The 20,538-nt window shown below is 42.1% G+C and overlaps 1 protein-coding gene across 1 annotated transcript; it reads left to right on the forward strand.

Annotated features, from left to right (window-relative positions):
- The first annotated feature begins 9,314 nt into the window (after nt 1-9,314).
- Nucleotides 9,315-20,476, forward strand: LOC125306567 (NF-kappa-B inhibitor delta). Its single transcript, XM_048261994.1, has 12 exons — nt 9,315-9,504; nt 13,041-13,177; nt 14,239-14,269; nt 14,372-14,610; nt 15,013-15,242; nt 16,694-16,799; nt 16,945-17,091; nt 17,178-17,232; nt 17,560-17,723; nt 18,138-18,254; nt 18,501-18,665; nt 19,019-20,476. The coding sequence occupies exons 1-12, from the start codon at nt 9,489-9,491 to the stop codon at nt 19,088-19,090; spliced, it is 1,479 nt and encodes a 492-aa protein (XP_048117951.1). The 5' UTR covers nt 9,315-9,488; the 3' UTR covers nt 19,091-20,476.
- Nucleotides 20,477-20,538: the final 62 nt, after the last annotated feature.

Raw genomic sequence — 20,538 nt, forward strand, 5'->3', positions numbered from 1 at the left:
TGTTGTGTCAAAGCAGTCTTGAAGAGCATCGGAGGCTCCCTCAGGCCACACTTTTACCTGCTTACGAACCGGTTTGTTCGCTTTTACCCTTTGTCTGTATGCGGGCATTAGCATAACAGTGATATGGTCTGAAAGTCCAATGTGGGGGAGGGGGGTGGCTTTGTATGCTCCTTTGTGTGTAGTGTAGACCAGGTCCAGGATGTTATCTCCTCTTGTTGGAAAATCAACATGCTGGTGTAGCTTTGGAAGTACAGTTTTGAGATCAGCATGGTTAAAATCTCCAGTGAAGATGGTGAAACCGTCTGGGTGTGCCGTCTGTTGTTCACTGACAGCCTGGTACAGTTCACTAAGAGCCGGGTTCTTATCGCTGTTGTTGTTGGTAGGCGGGATGTATACTGCGACTAGCAGAATCGCAGTAAAAACTGCATTGTAAGTACATGATTTATACTTAATAAATAATGAAACAACCACTTGTAAATTAAATAATTTCCCCATTATAAACCAGTTGCAAACCCTTACAAAATGCTTTGTTCATCATTTGTAAAGCATTGCATTTATATTAATTCTCATACATAAAGTATTTGTACAGACAGTTATGGACAGTAAATGGTTTGTTCATAGTAAATAAGCCTATATCTAAAATATGTTTATAAATTGTTGTTAATACTTAAGAAATGATGCAATATTATTTTGTTGATGAAGTAATATGTCCATTATTTAACAGTGGTTACATACACATGCTCACAAAATATCATTAACTAACCTCTTGTAACTCCTGAGTTAATCATGAATTATAGTATTAAGAAGTGGTTTATAAAATATGTATCCTCACCCTAACTAATCATTAGTGCATGTGTATGTAACAACTGTTAAATAATGGAAATATTACTTCATCAAAAACATATTATTGCACCATTTATTTAGCCTGACAAGCCAGACCCTCATTAAAATGTAGGGTCTGGGGACTCACCGTTCGCAGTGCTCAGTCCGAGGGGCGGGATAATCGGTTGTCTTTCAAATTCCCTCTGCACGCATAATGGGACAGCGGCAGCTTATGAGTCCCACGCGTTTCCCACCAGCGGAGCTAGTTGGCTAGTTCAAACGTTTGCCAACTTAATAAAAGCTTAACTCGTGTCACACTGTTCGCCAACAGCAACATCCATCTTATTTGTTTTCAAGTAGCAGGGAATTCAAGCCAAACCGTTGCAACTCTGCCATCAATCATTATGTTAAGCCCACCTAACGACTCTATACACGATTTCATTGGCCTGATTGAGTTTCGATTTCTGTAGCTCACAAGCCAACGGAGAGTTGCTAGACTAGCCCTGGCAGCAAATGTAACTTGCTGCAGCTAGAGGCACGTCCAGATTTCTAGGCTAGTCTGGGGCTGCAAATATATTAGTACCATTTAAAAGAAATCAGTTTAAATCATCTTTATCTTTATCAGCCTCAGGCATATGGCATACTCGCCATACTCTGTATGCTGTATTGTACAGTGTAATATTTTCACTAAATGTTAATGTGTTGGGACAGCTTGAAGCTTAACGACTATGTGAAATTGTTAGAAATATTTTATAACTTCCATTTTTAGAGAAAACCAGGGAGCCACTAGAGAGGAGCTAAAGGGCTGCAGATTGCCTACTCCTGCTGTATACTGTAGGCCTACCTGGCATTAGCTTGAGGGGGCCTTAATTAACTTGCGGGGCACAGCGTTTGAAGCCCAATTCATGCGTCCCGCAAATTGAGACTGTCACGCATAATCAATGCTTGCTCAAAAAAAAGTTGGTGCTCTATATCCTGCAGCCGGTTGCACCAGTTGAACGTAAGTTCCATCTTAGCTTAGTTCTAACTTAAACTACGTTGAAGTTTACGAGCTACTAAAATGTATCGGGTTGCACCAAACTGAATAGTTTCAACGTAACACCAGAGAATCAGTAGACGCACTCTGGTAACACAAGTTATGACTTAAACTAGATGTACCGCAGAGCGGTACAAAATATGATCGCCGCCCAGTCCAGCACATTTCCACAAAAATAAATCACGCTGAAAGGCCTATATGATTCTAACTGTCTCACTAAATTGCATTATCCACACTCAATTCTCACTGGTATCTGCTAGACAACAAGATTAGTTCATAGATTTCACATGTAAAATTCATTTTATACAACCCCACCCCCATCTTGCCTGTTCATAATTCTGAGAAAATCTTGTGTGCATGTGTGCGTGTACATGTTTATGTTTATGTGTGTGTGTGTGTGTGTGTGTGCGTGCTTGTGTGTGTGCCTGCGTATGTGCCTGTGTTTGTGCATGTGCATGCATGCGTACATATGTCTGCTGTGTGAGTATGTGTCATACGTATGATTACTGTGAATGTATGTGTGTGCGTGTGTATCTGTTTATGTACATGTGTGCACATGGAATGGGTTAAGATGACCCCTGGAGGCAAACATACGGAAAAAATTGGTCATCCTAGGCCCTACGGTTCTCAAGATATTCACAGAAAACTGTGCCTGCCCTACCCTCCTTTCAGGGGGTCCAGTCCAGCGGGGGGGCTACAGATCAAAAAGAAAAATTATGGTTCCATGCTATCCGTGTGGGGTTACATGCCCACCAAGTTTCGTGTACCCCGGTCTTTCAGTGTTCCAGGAATCCTTGTTGGTGTACGGTCACTAAATGTACACATAAATCATTTTATTGTAAGGCCCCCCATGAACGAAAGTTCACAAGACTTGGCATGCATTCGGAGGGTGTCATAATGATCCTACACTTTCAATTTCGGGCAGTTTTGACCATGTCAGCCAGAGATATTGTGATGAAAACACCTAATTTTTTGCTTTTTAATTTTTAGCTAGGTGGCGCTATACATGAAATAAGTGGTAATGGGATGGGTTGACATGCCCCCTTAAGACCAACATACAAAAAAAAGGTGGACCTCCTAGGCAAACATACGGAAAAAATTGGTCATCCTAGGCCCTACGGTTCTCGAGATATTCACAGAAAACTGTGCCTGCCCTACCCTCCTTTCGGGGGTCCAGTCCGGGGGCTACAGATCAAAACGAAAAACGATGGTTCCATGCTATCCATGTGGGGTTACATGCCCACCAAGTTTCGTGTACCCCGGTCTTACAGTGTCCCGGGAATCCTTGACAGAAATTTGGACATACGAAAAAAAAAAAAAAAAAAAATCTGACTAAACCTATATGACAGCCGCGCAGCGAAGCGGCGGTCATAATTACACCAACCTCTCCCTAGGTGTAAGGTCCGTCGTAGGTGAATTGTTAACATGGGTTTCTCATTTAAATTGTGGGGATGTTAAATTTAACAAAGTATAAGTCGAGAAGAGTTACATACGCGACCGCAGTGCTTGAAAGTCGTTTGTATTCACTGGAAATCATATGGACCTAGCAGTAGCCTACAAATAGGCTACCAAACATCTACCTATTATTACCACACAAAGCACATTTCATTGCTGTGGGTTATTCCATACAACAAAGTAATTGCGGAGGAAGTCAAACCTAGATGTGGCTTTATCATACAACATTAGTGAACGTTAGGCTACCCAGAACACTGAACAGTTTTTTTTCCCCTGCGCCTGCCTTTACTAACATGCAAGTTTAACTGTTCCTGTGGTGTTGAGCAATACAATTCCTGTTAATCCTGCAGTTTAACATTATAATTTATTTAAAGTGAATAAATAATGAAAAATAAATCAAATGAAATAGCTAAAGTAAATCGTAAGTGGAAGTGGAAGTGCATCTGTCAATTCATTGAATGTTCAAAGTATTATGAATCTTTATTTAGAAAAAAAAATACACATTGGTTGGCCTATTCATGATGCATCAGCAATTACACATGTTTAGGGGAAGGGCATTATTAGTATACCATGTAAGGTGGTATGTGCTAGAAATGGGTAAACCACTATCAGTGAGTCTACCTGTGAGGTGGGGGCACCGCCGCGCCAGGCAGTGTCTCACATTGTCCCTCAGAAACATACCCCTTGTCCCCCCTTGGGCTTATTAGCAGGTGGTCACCCTAGTCGGGGTTGGCCTCGTTGGTAAGGAGGAGAATGGGGGTATCCTCACCAGGCGTGGGCTCGGGGAGGGAAAAGTGGACCTGGGAAGTAGGCTCCTGGGTCTCGACCCAACAAAGGCGCGGGATAGGCGACTTGCCCATTGGAAGTGGTGACAAAGCAATCAGCAGTCAATTCTCTACATGCCCACACAACGCATCAGACTCAGAAACCGCACTCCTACAACCTCTAGGGCTGCTGGAACATCTCTTTCAGCATTCACGCCTCTCTCCGAGAGTGAAGTATCTAGACTCCTGACATGTAGCCGTCCTACCACATGCTCGCTGGACCCTATACCTACGAGCCTTCTTCAGTCCATCACAGACATCCCAAGTCTCCCGGAAGTTCCGGGAGTCTCCCGCATATTGATAGCGGCTCCCTGATGCCCGCAAATTAGATAAAATCTCCCGGAATCTAGAGCGAGCGAGCAAAAGGGTGCACGCAAGACCAAGACTTCAAATCATGTACAGTATGCATCTGAGTTTAGCGCGCACACGAGAGAGAGAGAGAGAGAGAGAGAGAGAGAGAGAGAGAGAGAGAGAGAGAGAGAGGGAGGGGTGGTGCGTGTGTGCCTGAAGCAAGATAGATAGATAGATAGATAGATAGATACTTTAATGAGTTTAACATATCATGGCTTGGTCAGCTATCTGCACCTCACCATCTCACCACAGGGGTCCCCCAGGGCTCAGTGCTGGGCCCCCTTCTCTTTGCTATCTACACCACCTCCTTGGGACAGATTATCCGTTCGCATGGCTTCTCATACCACTGCTATGCAGGTGACACACAGCTCTATCTGTCCTTTCCACCTGATGACCCCTTGGTTTTAGCACGGATCTCGGATTGCCTCTCAGACATAGCTACATGGATGAAGGCACACCACCTCCAGCTGAACCTCTCAAAGACTGAACTGCTGGTCCTCCCAGCTAAACCTACCATACACCACGACATCAACATCAAATTTAACTTCCTGTCTGTTTCACCTACCAGGACTGCAAGAAATCTAGGAGTTGTTCTCGACAACCAACTAACCTTCTCAGATCATGTTGCCTCAGTCGCCCGGTCATGCTGTTTCGCGCTCTACAACATACGGAAAATCAGGACTTACTTAACTCAAGATGCTACCCAACTTCTGGTTCAGGCAATAGTCATCTCACGACTTGACTACTGCAACGCCCTCCTGACTGAAAATCAGAAATCGTGGTAGTGTCTATTAGTATAACTTTACTGTATACTCTCAATGGCGTAGAGATCTCATATCTCGTCTAACGCTGGAGAAAATTGGTCATTCACTTTGTGAATCAGAGAAAAAATTCTATGAGGTCTGGGGATCATTTCTAACATATTTCCAAAATCCTGAAATCATGGTTTACATGATTGATCATCGTAGTGGATTCATCTTTGCCTCTTATACATCATAAATTTAGCTAATTTTTCCCTGTTCTTGCTACTAAACTTTAATTACGGCAAGCTGAGAGGCCACAAGGGGGCACTATTACAGTAGCAGTCAGCAACAAACCTCAACCAGCTGACCACCATGGTCATTTCAATTGCAATTGTTGATCCAGCTTCTGATTCAATAACTTCAAATTGTCTTCAGCAAGTGTCTACTCAAGACATTTGTTTACTGAGCCAGGGAACACTCATGTGTAAAAGACCTTAGATCCAACAGACTTTGTTCTCCCTCCGTGAATCATACTCCCAATACTTTGACTCTTCTAAACAGAAAAAAACAGAACTGACTTTACTGTCACCCTATTGATAGCTCCAGCCAAGAAGAACATATTTTTAAAAAATGTTACTCTTCTCTTCAGCCTCTATGGTTGAAAGAACGTAGTGTCTTCAAAGGTGTCCGACTGGACCCCTGTCATGCAATACATTTTGAGAGTGTGCCTCTAGAATGTGCCTAAGAAACTACAATATTGTGTGTCTTGATGAGCGCCCTTCTAATGGTGAAAACATGGTACTGTGCCCTGAGGTGCCCCTTACTTGGCATCTCCAATGCGTGCCCCTCCAATAAAAAATGGTGCCCGCTACTGCCCCTACCTGACAGTGTTCCACTGCACTCAATTTCATTCTGCCCCTTGCAATGGAGTGCAGTGCTGTATAGTGTAGGCTACTACAGGCAGGAAGTATAAAGAAGTTACAAAGTGTGTGTGTGTGTGTGTCTGTCTGTCTGTGTGTGTGGTGGTGATTATGTGGTTGCACATACATGCCCTTACAGTGGGATAGACTTGAGGTTCCCATAAAAAAAATATTGTGCCCTCTTGATGTTCTTCAAAGTGATAAAAAAAACACTATGAAGTGCCCTTGCAATAGAAAGAAAAAATCCCAGCAAAAATCAGATGGTTCCTTACCACAGTGTGAAGACAAAGGTGCCACTAAATACTTATGTTTCTCTGTTTTTTGGCATGGGGCAGATGAGTTTGGCTAATTTCTACTCAGAATTTTGATGTTAACTCATCTCCCCTGTTCCCTAATTTTATTTTTCAGTGGACTCTTTAGGCTATGGGGTCTGGGGCTACAGACCCAAATTCGTATGAATAGTCTTCAATCTAAATTTGTTTTTTTACAGTAATAACACATACAGTTTGCCGTGGAAGGGGTGTGATATGTGAAGACAACTGCCATATTGCCGTTACAAACTAACCCCATGCATTTCTATGGAGGATTTTTTGAGTGCTGTGTCTCCTCATTAGAAAGTCTCTGCCTTAACGTACAGGGTAGATAACATACATAGTGTGTCTTCTACTGTATATCAGTGATACTCAACCTTTCAGCCCCCAAGACCCCCTGTGTCCACAGAATTAGTCTAGGGCCCCCCATGGAGATATGATAACCTGTCTGCATTATGACCCCATGCCATGTGTGCTCACGGCTGTCCAATGCACTTAGTCAAGCCTAGTCCATTTCACCTATAATAAATACATAAAAAAATACAGCTTTTACTGTTCCAGTAATCCTCAAACATCACAAGCAGAATCACTGATTTCCATTCACCCAGTCCACGCATGGTAAAAAAGACTTTTGCTGCATAATCTATTTACTTTGTATTACTTTTGTGAAGTGAATTTGCTAGTTTTAAGGTTGTGTGATTGAAGTGTTCAAATGTGCCTTAAATGGCCTCCTCATTTGTTACTTCTGTGTTTTTCAGTTTGAAAATTGATAAGTGCCACTTAAAGCACAAAATGGCAAATGTTTCATGATTCTCTAATTAGAAATCAGTTTGTGTGTATAGTAGTCAATCAATTGCTGTGTTGTTTTTGCCTTTATTGTGAAAGATTGACAGGGTGGGATCGGGAAATGACGCGGGTCAGACTCTAGCCTGGGTCCCCATGGGCAGTTGGACCCAAATATGGTACGGGTGCTGTATCCAGTTGTGCCACAGTGGTTTCGAATGTTGTGAAAGTGTAATTAAAATAAGTATTTTGACTAATAAAACAAAGGCTCATTCTTTGAAAGAATTTCCCTAAAACACTGGTTCTCAGTCTGCGGGTCGGAACCTTTATGGGAGTTGCAAGATCATTTCTGGGGGTCGCCACATTGTGTGAAAAAATAACATATTTTAATTGTTCAGTAAACCATCCCTTTTCATCTTTTTTTTGTTTCCATTACCGTTTCTAACACACTTGCATACAGCATTGTTCACACTAGGCAGCTTAATGCATTGGCAGTCTAGCCTATGAGTAAATTGGCAATAGTAGCCTATTGCAGCCTTTGCAGGCTAATAATTCATGTCATGATAATATAGTCATCCGTGGTTTTGTTGTTCAATTAGCTGTGCATTGATGTTTATGGTCAGCCAGGTGTTGCTTATATGTTCATAAGATTATAATGTTGTCTTCCGTTTAACACCTTTGATAGTTGGTAACCTAAGTAGAAGCCTTACCAAAGTCCTTTTAGGCAAGTCCCTCCACTCGGCGGCCATATACCAACGTTTTATGGGCACTCATCGGGCACAGTCTTTGGGTCGAACTGCGCGTGCGCAAGGCTTCACGACACCAATCTTGCTCCAGCGGCGAGATCACAACACATGATTGGCACGATGTCTTCACAACACACCATATGATTGGCTCAATGTATTCACATGTCGACGTTTTGCCGAGGAAGGGGTGGGATATGTGTAGACAACGGCATTTTGGCGTGACAAACTAGCCCCATGCATTTCTATGGAGTATTTTTTGAGTGCTGTGTCTCCACATTAGAAAGTCTCTGGCCTTACCCACCGCCTATGGAGATGACCTTTTAGAAAAAATAATGTTATGGTTGAGAACCACTGATCTAAAGGCCCTAATGGGTACCAACCTACTGTTAAGGTTGAGAACTGTAGAGGACTGTGAACTGTATTAGGCCTATGTATTATTATATTATATTATATTATATTATATTATATTATATTATATTATATTATATTATATTAGTCTAGGCTATATTATAGGCATATTAGCCTATATTACCCTATTATTCTATATAATATTATATTACATATTATACCTTTAATAGGCCTATACTGTATTAAATGCTATAAGCAGTCAATATTGCGTTAAAGCGTCATAGTCTAATCTGGCGACTCCTTGGTCCAGTTCCTTCACAGAGCCCACGGTTCAGAGGGAAAGAAATGCCAATAATAGATTGCGAATAAACCACTCGTCTTTCCTTGCTAGATTATTATCAGTCGTAGTAGCTGGCCTAGAGCTAAAATTCTCGAAGAAGGGCGGCGCTTTGGTAGCCTAGGCCGTGTGTTACAGAGCGCACTATCTCAGTTTCCTGCCGCTACCGCACCTGTTGCCATCACAACCACACTGTACATCGGAAAGGACTCACTGGAAAGGCAAATCCCAGTAGCCTATAGCCTAGATTAGTTTAATAGCCTAATTCGGGTCGGAAGATTCCTTCCACTATGTGAGGGCCAGCCAAATTGCAATTACAGTTTAATTATTGACTAACCCCCCCAATACACAAACATATGCTATAAACACACAAATAGCCTACGCGTCCACTTAGGCCACACCATGGGCAGCCTAAAGTAGCCTAGGCCTAGGTTAGGCTACTCTTATAGCCTAATATAAGTGTAAGATACAATCGTCATGCTTTCAGAGACACTGAGAAAAATAGTCTACATCAGCGGGTGAGTTTGTGTCGTTGATTTGCATTCACGGCCCCTCACACCCAACAGCAGTCGACTGACAGATCTTTTGCGGAAAAGGGGGGCGTTGCAGGGCGGCGCTGAAAAAGCAGCGTGCTTTGTGTGTACAAGAGTGAAGTCGAGTCAACACGAGAGGTAGAGAGAAAAGAGGTAGCCTACATCTTCATCAGAGACACTTTTACACCTTTGGTTCGAAGAACAGAGAAATTTGGCTTAGGCTGTATTTGACCAAGACGGGCTGAAGACCGAAGTGATAGTCTTCAAAGGGATTTTGACATGCTCTGGCCGAAATGTAAGTTCTTTACCTACAAATCGACATAGGATACAGGTAGGCTAGCCTGTGACAATCTGTTCATAGGGTATTTGCCTAATGATTTCAGAATTGTACTTTTGTAAATTCAGTGGTGTCTTTACTTTAGAAAGTTAGCCTACTTATTTTAAAAATGTGACATAATTTCATTTATTTCCTAGGGATATACCTAGTATTACCTAGTAAGCTATTTTGTGTAACAAGCAATTTAAATCGTTTAACGCTTGCCTCCAAATAACATGTCCCAGCCCTGAACTGTTCTTTTATATCAATCAGGATAGACTTATAGTCAGACTACCATGGCTGCTTTATTTAAAGCACTAGCCCTATAGGCTAGGCTACTTTTAAAACAGCAGTTTTGCTCTCCTCCTCTCAGTTCCTTATTCATGAATGGGTGTGGTATAATAGAGATAGCCAACCATGTAAAAGAAAGGGGCGTGACATGATGCCTGTCATTTTGCGATTATATCTTTATTTCACGTATGTAATTGAATCACAAAAAAGGACGTAGCGCTATTTTGACAGGAAGATAGGAAGACAGGCCTATTTTGCGCGAACATTTGTCATGAGAGAGCTTGTTCCTCTTTCTCGAGCAAACATAAGCACCGTGCTTTGGAATCCCCTGCCGCCCACTCAAGTGACTCAACGGCCAGGGATTTCCGTCATTTAAATATTCGAGACGGAGAATCCGATACCAAGGTCCAGGGCATCCCTATTGTCTGACATTCTCTTTGTCCGACCTGCCTTTGCACCAAAGAAACTGTCACGAAATAGTTTCAGACTTCATCTTCACAGACACCATTTATGTCGTTAGCCTGTAATCACTAAAAAAAAAACACTCTAATGGCATAGGCCTATGCCAAAGTAATTCATTAGGCAAAAATATAATTTACTGCAAATGTAAAAGTTTGCAGATGTAATCTAGTTCTTTCTCGAAGGGCTATCCTCTGTTAAGGCTGTCCTCTGAGGTCAACCCTTTAACCAAAAGTGCAAGCAGGCAGGAGCTCCTTTTGAAGGTCACAGGAGGATGATTAGTCACTGAAAGATGTGTTATGTCACTGTTGAAGTGAACTATGAAGCAACCATAGTAGGCCACCCACACTGCAGCCTTTGTAGGCTGTAGTGGTTATTTGCCATTGGTCTTTGATAATGAAAGCGAAATAAGTAAGGGAATGTTGCCATCAGTGATGTTCAGTAGAATATTTCATAGGCTACTTTTAAAAATATTTTGTATTTTGTAAACACACTAGCCATATTGTTATAAAAAAGTAGCAGTAAGCAGGGGCATTTGACTGGGGGTAAAACCACTACTGATTATAGGGGCCCAAGGGGAGAGAGGGCCCTTGTAAAATCTGGAATATATTTTATTTTACCTGGGTTGAGGAACATAGGGCCCCATCAGGACTGCCTATGCTCAGGGTCTTGTGCTACGCCCCTGACAGTAAGTGAAGTCAAAGAGAGACATGTTACTGTATGACTCATATTCAGCCCTAGGTGGTCTGGTCTTTAGCCTGCTTGAGTGACCTTTTCAGAAAATGTCAGTCTGGTGGGTTGTTGTCCAGTGCTGTTCTGTGCTCTTCTGTGGCTAAGCATTTGCATAGGAGTCTTCTTCGGACGCCGCACCTGCCAAGTGTCAGGCACCAGTGGTCTGGTGTGTCGCTCTGCTCATCGACTGTGTTTTTTGTTGATCTTAGAGGTATTCCCTGACAAAATATTCATCTGCCACCCACTCACAATATCAAAGAACTATGATCTCAGCAACCTTTAACAAACCACCAGCTCCTCTTGACCTTTAAGCCTTTCAGGCAGTGGTTATCTTTGTGAGTCTAATGTAGTTCTCTGAAGTACTTTGGAAGCATAATTGTGGTATTTGATTTGTCCCTTGTGTGTATGATGTATAGATCATTTACAGGTGCAATTAAACATCATTTTCTTGAAATGAAACAATATAAATAATAAGTTAAGCTTAAAAAACTACTGTGTATTGTCAACTAATAACATTTGGCTCACTTTGGTAAAGATAGTTTCACCATGAATGGATCTATCTTGAATGAATGACAATTCATAATACTGAAAAATCTTACCTCATATATCTCATTAAGGAAACCAAAAAGTCTGAACTCTCACAATACGTTAATTTAAACATATTAGTCATTCACTCATTCCCTTTCTCTCTCTCTCTGATGTTGTGTTTTTTTCTTCCCCTGAAGAAAGGTTAAAACTTCATAGTAAACGCTGTGACAGATTTGAGAGTACTTTGGGTAAGGAAACACATTTGAGAACTATCCAAAAAAGCCCCGTGCATGAATCACAGGCCCATAAGGGCTGGTTGAGAAGAGGCATACCCTCAACAAAAGAGACCCGTAACAGTGTCCCGGAGAGGAAGGTGGGGGCCAGTATCGGGTACCTGCCTGATAACATGGCGTCCTCGGTGTCATGGCAGGAAGATCATGTGGTTTGCCACACTGAGCGTAACGGAGTGCAACAGGAAGCTGTCACAGAAAAAAGTTGTCTGCGAACATCCTACTCAAGAAAACCTGGTTTCTTATGAAGAGGTTGCAAACAGACGTTACCTCACCGCTCGCTCTCCTGGTGGAATACCTTCCTCACTGCCCCGTCGTCTCGCTGCCGTGAGCACTTTGCTCCTGTGACGGAAAAACGCTTGCCTGACGCTCACGTTTGGGGTCAAGACTTCTAAGAAACTTTCCCCCCACTTTAGTGCCCATGGCGTACAGATGAAGGCAGCTGGAAAGCTCCGCAGTCAGCGTCATGTGTGTGTGTTGTTTTGTTGTTGTTGTTGTTTTGGCATTTTTGTTTTCTGTTGGTGACTAACAAAAGGAAAGAACAAATGAGAAAACAAAACAAGAGAGATGACACACTAGAGAGACTAGGGAATTTCACAGATAAATGGGGAAACTGACTGATTCTTACACACAACAATCATGTCCAAAGGATGCATCACTGGCAGAGGTGCTGACATATGATAAAAGGGTGCAGTGAGAGTAGGAAAAGGGAAGGGAAACATGTGAGAAACAGACATACACTGACGTTACAAAGAAGGCAGCAAACTTCAGCATATCACATGAAGGCCACTTTGTTCATCATGCTATTCACCATAGTCTTGTAAAACATTGAAGCCTCTTAAAGATGACCATTATGGTAGTTCTAATTAAACAATGCCCACAATCTTTTTAAATTAGCTTATGTTCATTACTGGCATCTCCCCAAGAGCAAGAGGAAGTTACAATTCAACAAGTCTAAAATTATAACAGAAATTCATTTAGAAGTGATGTAATTTCACACCATCCTTCAAGCCTACTTCTCAACATAAAACTGACAACTGATTTTTTTTTTTTTTTGGCAACACAGATATGACAGTTATATATTATATCAGTATGCAGACTTAATCCCATGATGACCCTGGTGTGGCCACTGTGATCCTACTGGCTGAGCTACAAGAACACCAAACATGTTATCCCATGATATCCCACCAAAAAAGTGTCTCTGTCTCCTCACAGCGCCAAAGGAGAAGCCGTGTTACCCTCAGCCCACTGTCAAGAAACTCCTGGAACAGAAGAGGAAGCGAGAGACCTCCTCAGTGTCGCCAACGTGCTCCCTGGTGCCAACCAGCGTAGCCTCCAGCGCTGCCATCTCAGTGAGTGGAGTTATAGTTACGGTTATGGTTACAGTTACGGTTATGGTTACAGTTACGGTTATGATTACAGTTACGGTTATGGTTATGGGATTTGCCAGACACGTTTGTCCAAAGTGACTCACAGTGTATGAACACTACTATCAGTTATGGTTATGATTATGCTATGGTATTTTCAGACTCTTTTGTCCAACGCAACTTGCAGTATATGAATACTACATTAGTTAAAAAATAATATTTTCAAATAAAGTTGAAAAAGCCTAAATTAAAGGAAAATTCCGGTATTTAGCACTTTGAATCCCTTTTCTGGTTTGTTTTGGATGAACTAGAGTGGTGGACACCGAAATTTTGACGATTGGTCCTTTCTCGACTTTTCTGACTCGTTTTGAATCGTCTTTGACTACTTCAGAGTGGCTGCAACAGGCATGCACAAACATGTCCTAAAACAACGCTTTAACGTTCGTTTTCAAAACTGTGCAACTCACCGAGTGGTTAGTGGTGTCCAAAACAAACCAGAAAAGGGACTCAAAGTGCTAAATACCGGAATTTTCCTTTAAGCATAATAGTAGTATTAATAATAACAATATTAATAACAGTAACAATATCAACATCATGTAAACAAAAGCCATAAACATAAACAACATATGAATAAAAACTATAAACATACAAACCATAACTCTGTAAGAGAATGAATTAAGTAAGTGCAAGGTAAACAGATGAGTTGTTAAACACTTCTTGAAAGACAACATGAGATGAGGAGTGATGAGACGCACCGAGGTCAAAGGATAATTAGGAAAGAGACTGAAAGACTCGTTAATTAGCCCCCTACATGAACACATATTCTTATGTTTAATAATTCATATTATTCCTTGCATAAACTTTACACCACTATAATGTTATAGTATGCGAGAATATGTCAGGCTATGTGCATGGAGTTTGGGGTTGGAATTACAGTAAGATCTGTGTATATCTGAAGAGGCCAGAATGCTGGTGTAGATTTTGTGTGACATTGTGTGACCAGCAGTTATGCCATTGACCTTCAATATTATGTTGCCCCTCTGCAGACGCTGGCACCAGTTGAACACTCCTCCGCAGGTAAAGGTGGATTGCCAAAAAAACAAAATTGTAGCCCCTAATTCATCTGTGGCCATCAGTCCAGACTGCTAACCGCTAACTGTTACGCTGTTCCTCCCTCAGGCACAAGCAGCAGTTTCTCTAATATGGGGGCAGTTGGTTGTGAAACATGGGACCCGACTCTGCACTCCTCCTCTACGCCTCTGCATCATGGCAGCACCCTGCCCTCCATGGGGTTGAACTACTTATCCAGCCTCACTACAGGGAGCCTCTACAGCCACTGCCACAGCCAGCACCCAGTGGCCAGCTACACCCACCAACCGCTGCAGGACTGCACTGCCCCCATGCTGACGCAGCAGTTTGTAAGTACAGCAACTCTTCTTACAATGGGCCTCTCTGCCCACAGGTGACAGTGTCCTTCTGCAGAGATAGATAGATAGATAGATAGAGATACTTTATTGATCCCCAAGGGGAAATTCAAGAGGGGGTTAAATAAAACATTAGTGAAATATTAATGTATTATTCAGTATTCACTAACATTGGGCCCCTAATATCTGCCATCAGAAACTAAATTTGGCAACTTAGTGACCTACTAACGTACATTCAGTGACATCAAGCCCATACCTGCCATCAAAAACTTAATTTAGCAACCTAGTGACCTACTAACATACATTCAGGAACATCAAGCCTATCTGCCATTTTAACAGGAACAGTTCACAGCTGTCTGAGTTTGTAATTAACAGACTACATTTCCCCCTTTGCAGCCTGAGTGCCATGTCACCATGGCCCCCAGCAGCATGGTTCATGCTGAGCCGGTGAGCTGGATGACAGGCCCCAGGCAGCAAAGTGCTTCAGCAGGCCCAGTCCCCTCAGCCGTCCCTGGCCTGGACACCTTCGGCCGACCCATGGATGGAAGGACCCTGGAGGAGGCACGCCGGTTCATCCAGAGGATGGACTACAGCGCCACCACATGGCAGGATGACGACGGTGACACGTAAGGCGTCTGAATGTGTGTGTGTGCATGAGTGTGTGTGTGTGGGTGTGTGTGTGTATGCCTGTGCGTTTGTGTGCGTGCGCGTGTGTGTGTGTGTGTGTTGTGTGTTTGTGTGTGTGCATGCGGTGTGTTTGTGTGTTTATATGTATGTATTGTACTTTATAGTACTTAATTCTATAAGAAATGGACCAGAGACCAAGGTGTATTGTCGACTCTTTACTGAGACATTATTCAAATCTTACATGTCAAAACCTGCTCACTACAATGTATGTGTGTAATGATGAGCAGGGCGATGTGTAAGATGTAGCTACAGTGTGTGGGCAGTTTGTGACCATATTTAAATGAATTACTAATACTTCAGTATAATGGTATGAAATAACTGGTATGAATCAAGTTTGACATATGAAACATCATGACATGTCAATGTAATGAAGCATGTCTAAAAATTGAAATGAGTAATGAATTTGAGCAGACTATTTCCCAAACTAAATGCAGTTTTTCTTTCTAAAAACTTAATTTGCACTTTTCGATGGGCTTTGGTTCTAGATAAAAATCTGTTCTTATTTCAAATAGAAAATAAGCTTTGTTTTGTTTTACTTAAAGGAAAATTCCGGTATTTAGCACTTTGAGTCTCGACTTTTCTGACTCGTTTAGCGTAGTGAAATACAGTTTCTGTCGTGTTTTATTTGGCATTTTGTAAAATCCTATTGATTTCTGTTGCAAGACTCATTGCACGTTGATATTACTGCGCCAACGTCTATGCTTCAGGTTCAAATATTGAGTGGAAGTTTATACACGGTTGTGAGGTGTCTGAAAAAATAGTTCCACAATAGCAAATAAGATGGCTGGAAATCATACATTGCGCCGATATATTTGATTTTAATAATCAATGAACACCACTAACCACTCGGTGAGTTGCACAGTTTTGAAAACGAACGTTAAGGGTTGTTTTAGGACATGTTTGAGTATGCCTGTTGGCCACTCTAGTTCATCCAAAACAAACCAGAAAAGGGACTCAAAGTGTTAAATACTGGAATTATCCTTTAATGTTCTTATCAGAAGAACGTGTGGAAAATGTGTTACAGTTATAACTCATCCTTTATAATGTAATTAATTATTACCTGCTGTTATGAAATTTGATCCTATAATTCTGGCATTAAATGTCTCATTTTACCATCTTTTGTAAGAACATTTGTTTTTTTATTCATGTTCATAAATTCTCTATTGTTCTATGTTCACTGACTTTGGAGAGAATCTGTGTACTGTAGGTGCTCAGAGCTTGATTAATGAAAGAATAAATCCTGGATGACAGTAGTCTGTTCTGGTTGTATTATGAAGATTTTAGACACATTTATATAGTACACATTTTCAATTCACATGTTTTCCAGTAATGAATTGAAGCAGATGACTATTAATCCCAAACTAAAAGCAGTTTTTCTTTCTCTCTGAAGGATTTTGCATATCTACACGGCGAAAGGCCAGCGGGAGAATGCATATGCTGCTGCGGAGAAACTGAAAGAGCTCGGGAAGCTGGACTCAAAGGAACACAAGGGGAAGGTAAGCCTTCGAACACAGTCATGGTTATAAAGTGTGTGTGTGTGTGTGTGTGTGTGTGTGTGTGTGTGTGTGTGTGTGTGTGTGTGTGTGTGTGTGTGTGTGTGTGTGTACATATCTGAACCATATATTTTGCCCCAATGCTCAGACCGCACTGCTGGTCGCCGTTACCGCCAACCAGCCCGACATAGTCCACGATCTGATCACTCTCGGCGCTGATGCCGGTGTGTGTGATGTCAAAGGTCAAACAGCCCTGCACCTCACTGCTACCTATGGCTACCCAAGAGTCATGCAGGTAACCATTCAGTGACCCTCTGCAAGTGTAGTGCTTTGGATTGAAAAAAAAAGTTTTTTTATAAGAATTGTTTTCAACATTTATAGGTAATCCTCTCCATGGGGGGACTGCAACTGGACTTGGAGGCTCGAAATTTTGAAGGTACACTTTGTTCTCCTCTCTTCATGCAGCCTTTCTTCTTCTTCTTTTTCCTTCTCTTTCTTTCTCTCTCTCTCCCTCTCTCTCTCTCTTTCTCTTTCTCTCTCTCTAAAAGGGTGGAGTGTTCAGGGAACTGTGGTGATAGTTGGGGTAGTTGTGGTTTGGTGTTTAAGATCTAAAGGGTCATACATATTTTCTTTGTACTTGATCCTTTTTTAGTATTATTAATAATAGTGTTTCTAGTCAGTCAGTCTCCTCCTGTTTGTCTGTCTGTCTGTGTCTTACAGACTCCCTCTCATCTGTCTCTCTTTTCTCTCTGTCCACTCCAAGGGTTGACCCCGCTGCACTGTGCGGCCATCTCTCACAGCGCCACCATGAAGGCCATGGCGGCCGCATTCCCCACCTCCGATCACACGTCTTGGCTGGCCGAGGGTAACGAGAAACTCTACTGCCTGGAGCGCTTGCTGAATGCTGGCGCATCCTTACTTAGTCAAGTAAGCAATGGAAACTCAACTGTGTTTTCCTCACTCAGAAATGCCACCTTTTTCAAGCCATTTCACTTGTCACCTCAGCTGTGTCAAATGGCACAGACAGTTTGAAGTTATCTGCCCACCATCTTTCTGCCATGTTCATTGGATGACTCAGGCCCATGTGCAGTATACTGAATGGTCTGTTAGAGTAATAATTATCTTAACACAGTCCTTTTTGGCAAATGTTTACATTATGAAATACTGTGGTTTTCACTGAATTAGTCAGAAGAGACATTTAAGGAGAAGCGATTAGACTATCCCATGTGAGTGTTTCTGCAGAATCAGGGAGAGGAAGTTCCCCACGGGCCTAATCAAATTGTGCCATATGTGGTTTCACTCTCCCAGCGTTGATTCCCTCCTCTGGTTTCACTTTGGCAGGAAATCAAAAGTAACAAGACGGTTCTTCATCTCGCTGTGAAAGAGGGAAATGTGCAATTGGTGCACTACCTGCTGAGTATCTGCCCTGCGGACATGCAGACCATCATCAATATGAAGGTGAGGACCAAAGGGAAGTCCCCTGGTTTTAAACTGGCTAACTAGGCCCTATTTCATGCAAATTTTAGTACCCAACTTAGTGTCAAATGCTCCTCCTATTTTCTTCACTAATTCTCTCATCTCATGCCTTCCTTTCTCTCAATGACTTGCTCTCTCTCTCGCTCTCTCCATCCCTCTCTCGCTCTCTCCCTCTATCTCTCTCTCTCCCTCCCTCTCTCTCTCTCCCTCCCTCCCTCCCTCTCTCAGGCCCATGGCCACACTGCTCTCCACATGGCCGCTGGCCTGCACGGCAGCCCCCACCAGGAGGAGCTGATCCGACTGCTGCTGCAGCACGGAGCTGACCCTAGCACCCGTAACCTGGAGAACGACCAGCCCGCGCACCTGCTGCAGAGCGGAGACGCAGGCGAGAAGGTGAGTTCAAACAACCAGCATCACGTGTTTGAGATCCAGAGGTGCATGAGAGAGAGAGGAGTTGTACCCCTTCAGCTTTTATTCAGAGTGATGCTACATAATCGAGATAGAATAACAGAATGGGACAGTCATGTGCTGAGCACCCACTAGCATATAGCACACAAGTCACAAAAGCATACAACAAACCGCTCATAGATAGATAGATAGATAGATAGATAGATAGATAGATAGATAGATAGATACTTTATTGATCCCTAGGGGAAATTCATTGATTGCACTCAGAAAGTCTACTGCGAAGGTGTCTTTTTGCCTGGGTGTAACATACACCTCCCTCTGTCTTTTTCCACGCACAGCTCAAGCTTATTTTGAAGAGGAGGGGCACTTCCTCTCGACGCCGCATTACTTCCTTACAGGATCAAGACTGACCTGGACTCCTTTTTCAGTCCCAGCGTACACTTCCTCGGCCTGAAATGCAGTCCGCTGGGGCCACTGACGGGACATTGCTGCAAATAACTCCAAACCATTTCCCATCTCAGTTTTCAGAATTCTGGGATGTTTTCTAAATAATGAATGCTGACAATGTCACCTGAATTGACCCCAGGGACTCCATGGAAAGGAAGGGGTTGTTATCTGTATCCTCGTGTGAGGGTTTTACATGCAACACACACTTATTCTACATCTCTAATTTATTCTAGAGTCAGTTTTGTTCAAGAAGAGTACTCATAACAAGGTATCATACTCCATTCTATTTATCTGTGAAGCTATAGTGCAGGGTTCTAGTCAAAAGCCAAAGCTTTGTTGCCCTGTGGATTTTGATATGTTCTCAATCTCCTTATCTTTATAAGAAAATATGAAATTATTTCATTGAGGATGTTACATGGGAAAACCTACCAGAAAGACTGTAGCATACTAACGTCTTAAAACTATCAAAGCATTTTAGGGCTTTTGAAGATTTGAGGCCTTGTGTGTCTCACTCTTCATGTGTGTTCATGTGTGTTGTGATTTCTATGAAAATGCCAAAGAATGTTTCAGAGAAGACCATTTTTCTGAATGTCCCCAACATCAACCACCAACAGCCCCACCCCCCGCCCCTCCTCATAACAAACTACATTAGTTCACAGAGAGGGGAGTTGTATGTCTGTTAGCTCAAAGGACACTGTATCAGTGTGTGGAAGCTAGCACATCTTCAGTTGGTATTTATTATCTTGATTTATGTGTGTAATTTATTTGTGACATGTCTACATTATGCTATCAAATGATCTTCCAGTAGCCTATAATAAAATTAACTGATATAAACAGTTAATGTCTAAAATATTCTCACTGAGGACAACAGTTCCACAGTAATTACTCACAGCGTACTTACTCAGGTTTTACTCATCGCTGCGTTAAAAGGTCATTTCAGGTAGACTTCAGCACACATGTTATTTTTTCAATGAGTCACCCATGGGTATGAGAAACATGGAGGTGTCCATGATGCGTGCTCAGGGACAGTCAAGCCTTCAGTTCTGTCTCTGACACAGAGAGGGGACTGACTGGTTCAAGTTCAAAGCAATGAGTACTTTCATTGTTTATTGGAATGTTCACTCATTTCAAAATTAGATAAATGACATGCCAGCTCTGGTTTCTTTGAAATGTATTTGTTTCATACTCAGGTAAATCCCAAAGCTCAGTGAGAGTTTAATAACTGAACTCCGGGTGTTGTTCAGGAAAAACTTAATTTGCACTTTTCGATGGGCTTTGGTTCTAGATAAAAAATCTGTTCTTATTTCGAATTGAAAATAAGCAAGTTTTGTTTTACTTAATGTTCTAATCAGAACGTGTGGAAAATGTGTTGAGAGTTATAACTCATGCTTTATAATGTAATGAATTATGT

Source organism: Alosa alosa, chromosome 13, assembly GCF_017589495.1.
Source record: "Alosa alosa isolate M-15738 ecotype Scorff River chromosome 13, AALO_Geno_1.1, whole genome shotgun sequence".
Lineage (NCBI taxonomy): Eukaryota > Metazoa > Chordata > Actinopteri > Clupeiformes > Clupeidae > Alosa > Alosa alosa.

Bases quoted from the DNA above. Each gene is read 5' to 3' on its own strand.
- LOC125306567 (XM_048261994.1), top strand. The intron at 14,270-14,371 runs GTAAAGGTGGAT...TTCCTCCCTCAG, and splicing joins AGTTGAACACTCCTCCGCAG to GCACAAGCAGCAGTTTCTCT. The intron at 15,243-16,693 runs GTAAGGCGTCTG...TTCTCTCTGAAG, and splicing joins CAGGATGACGACGGTGACAC to GATTTTGCATATCTACACGG.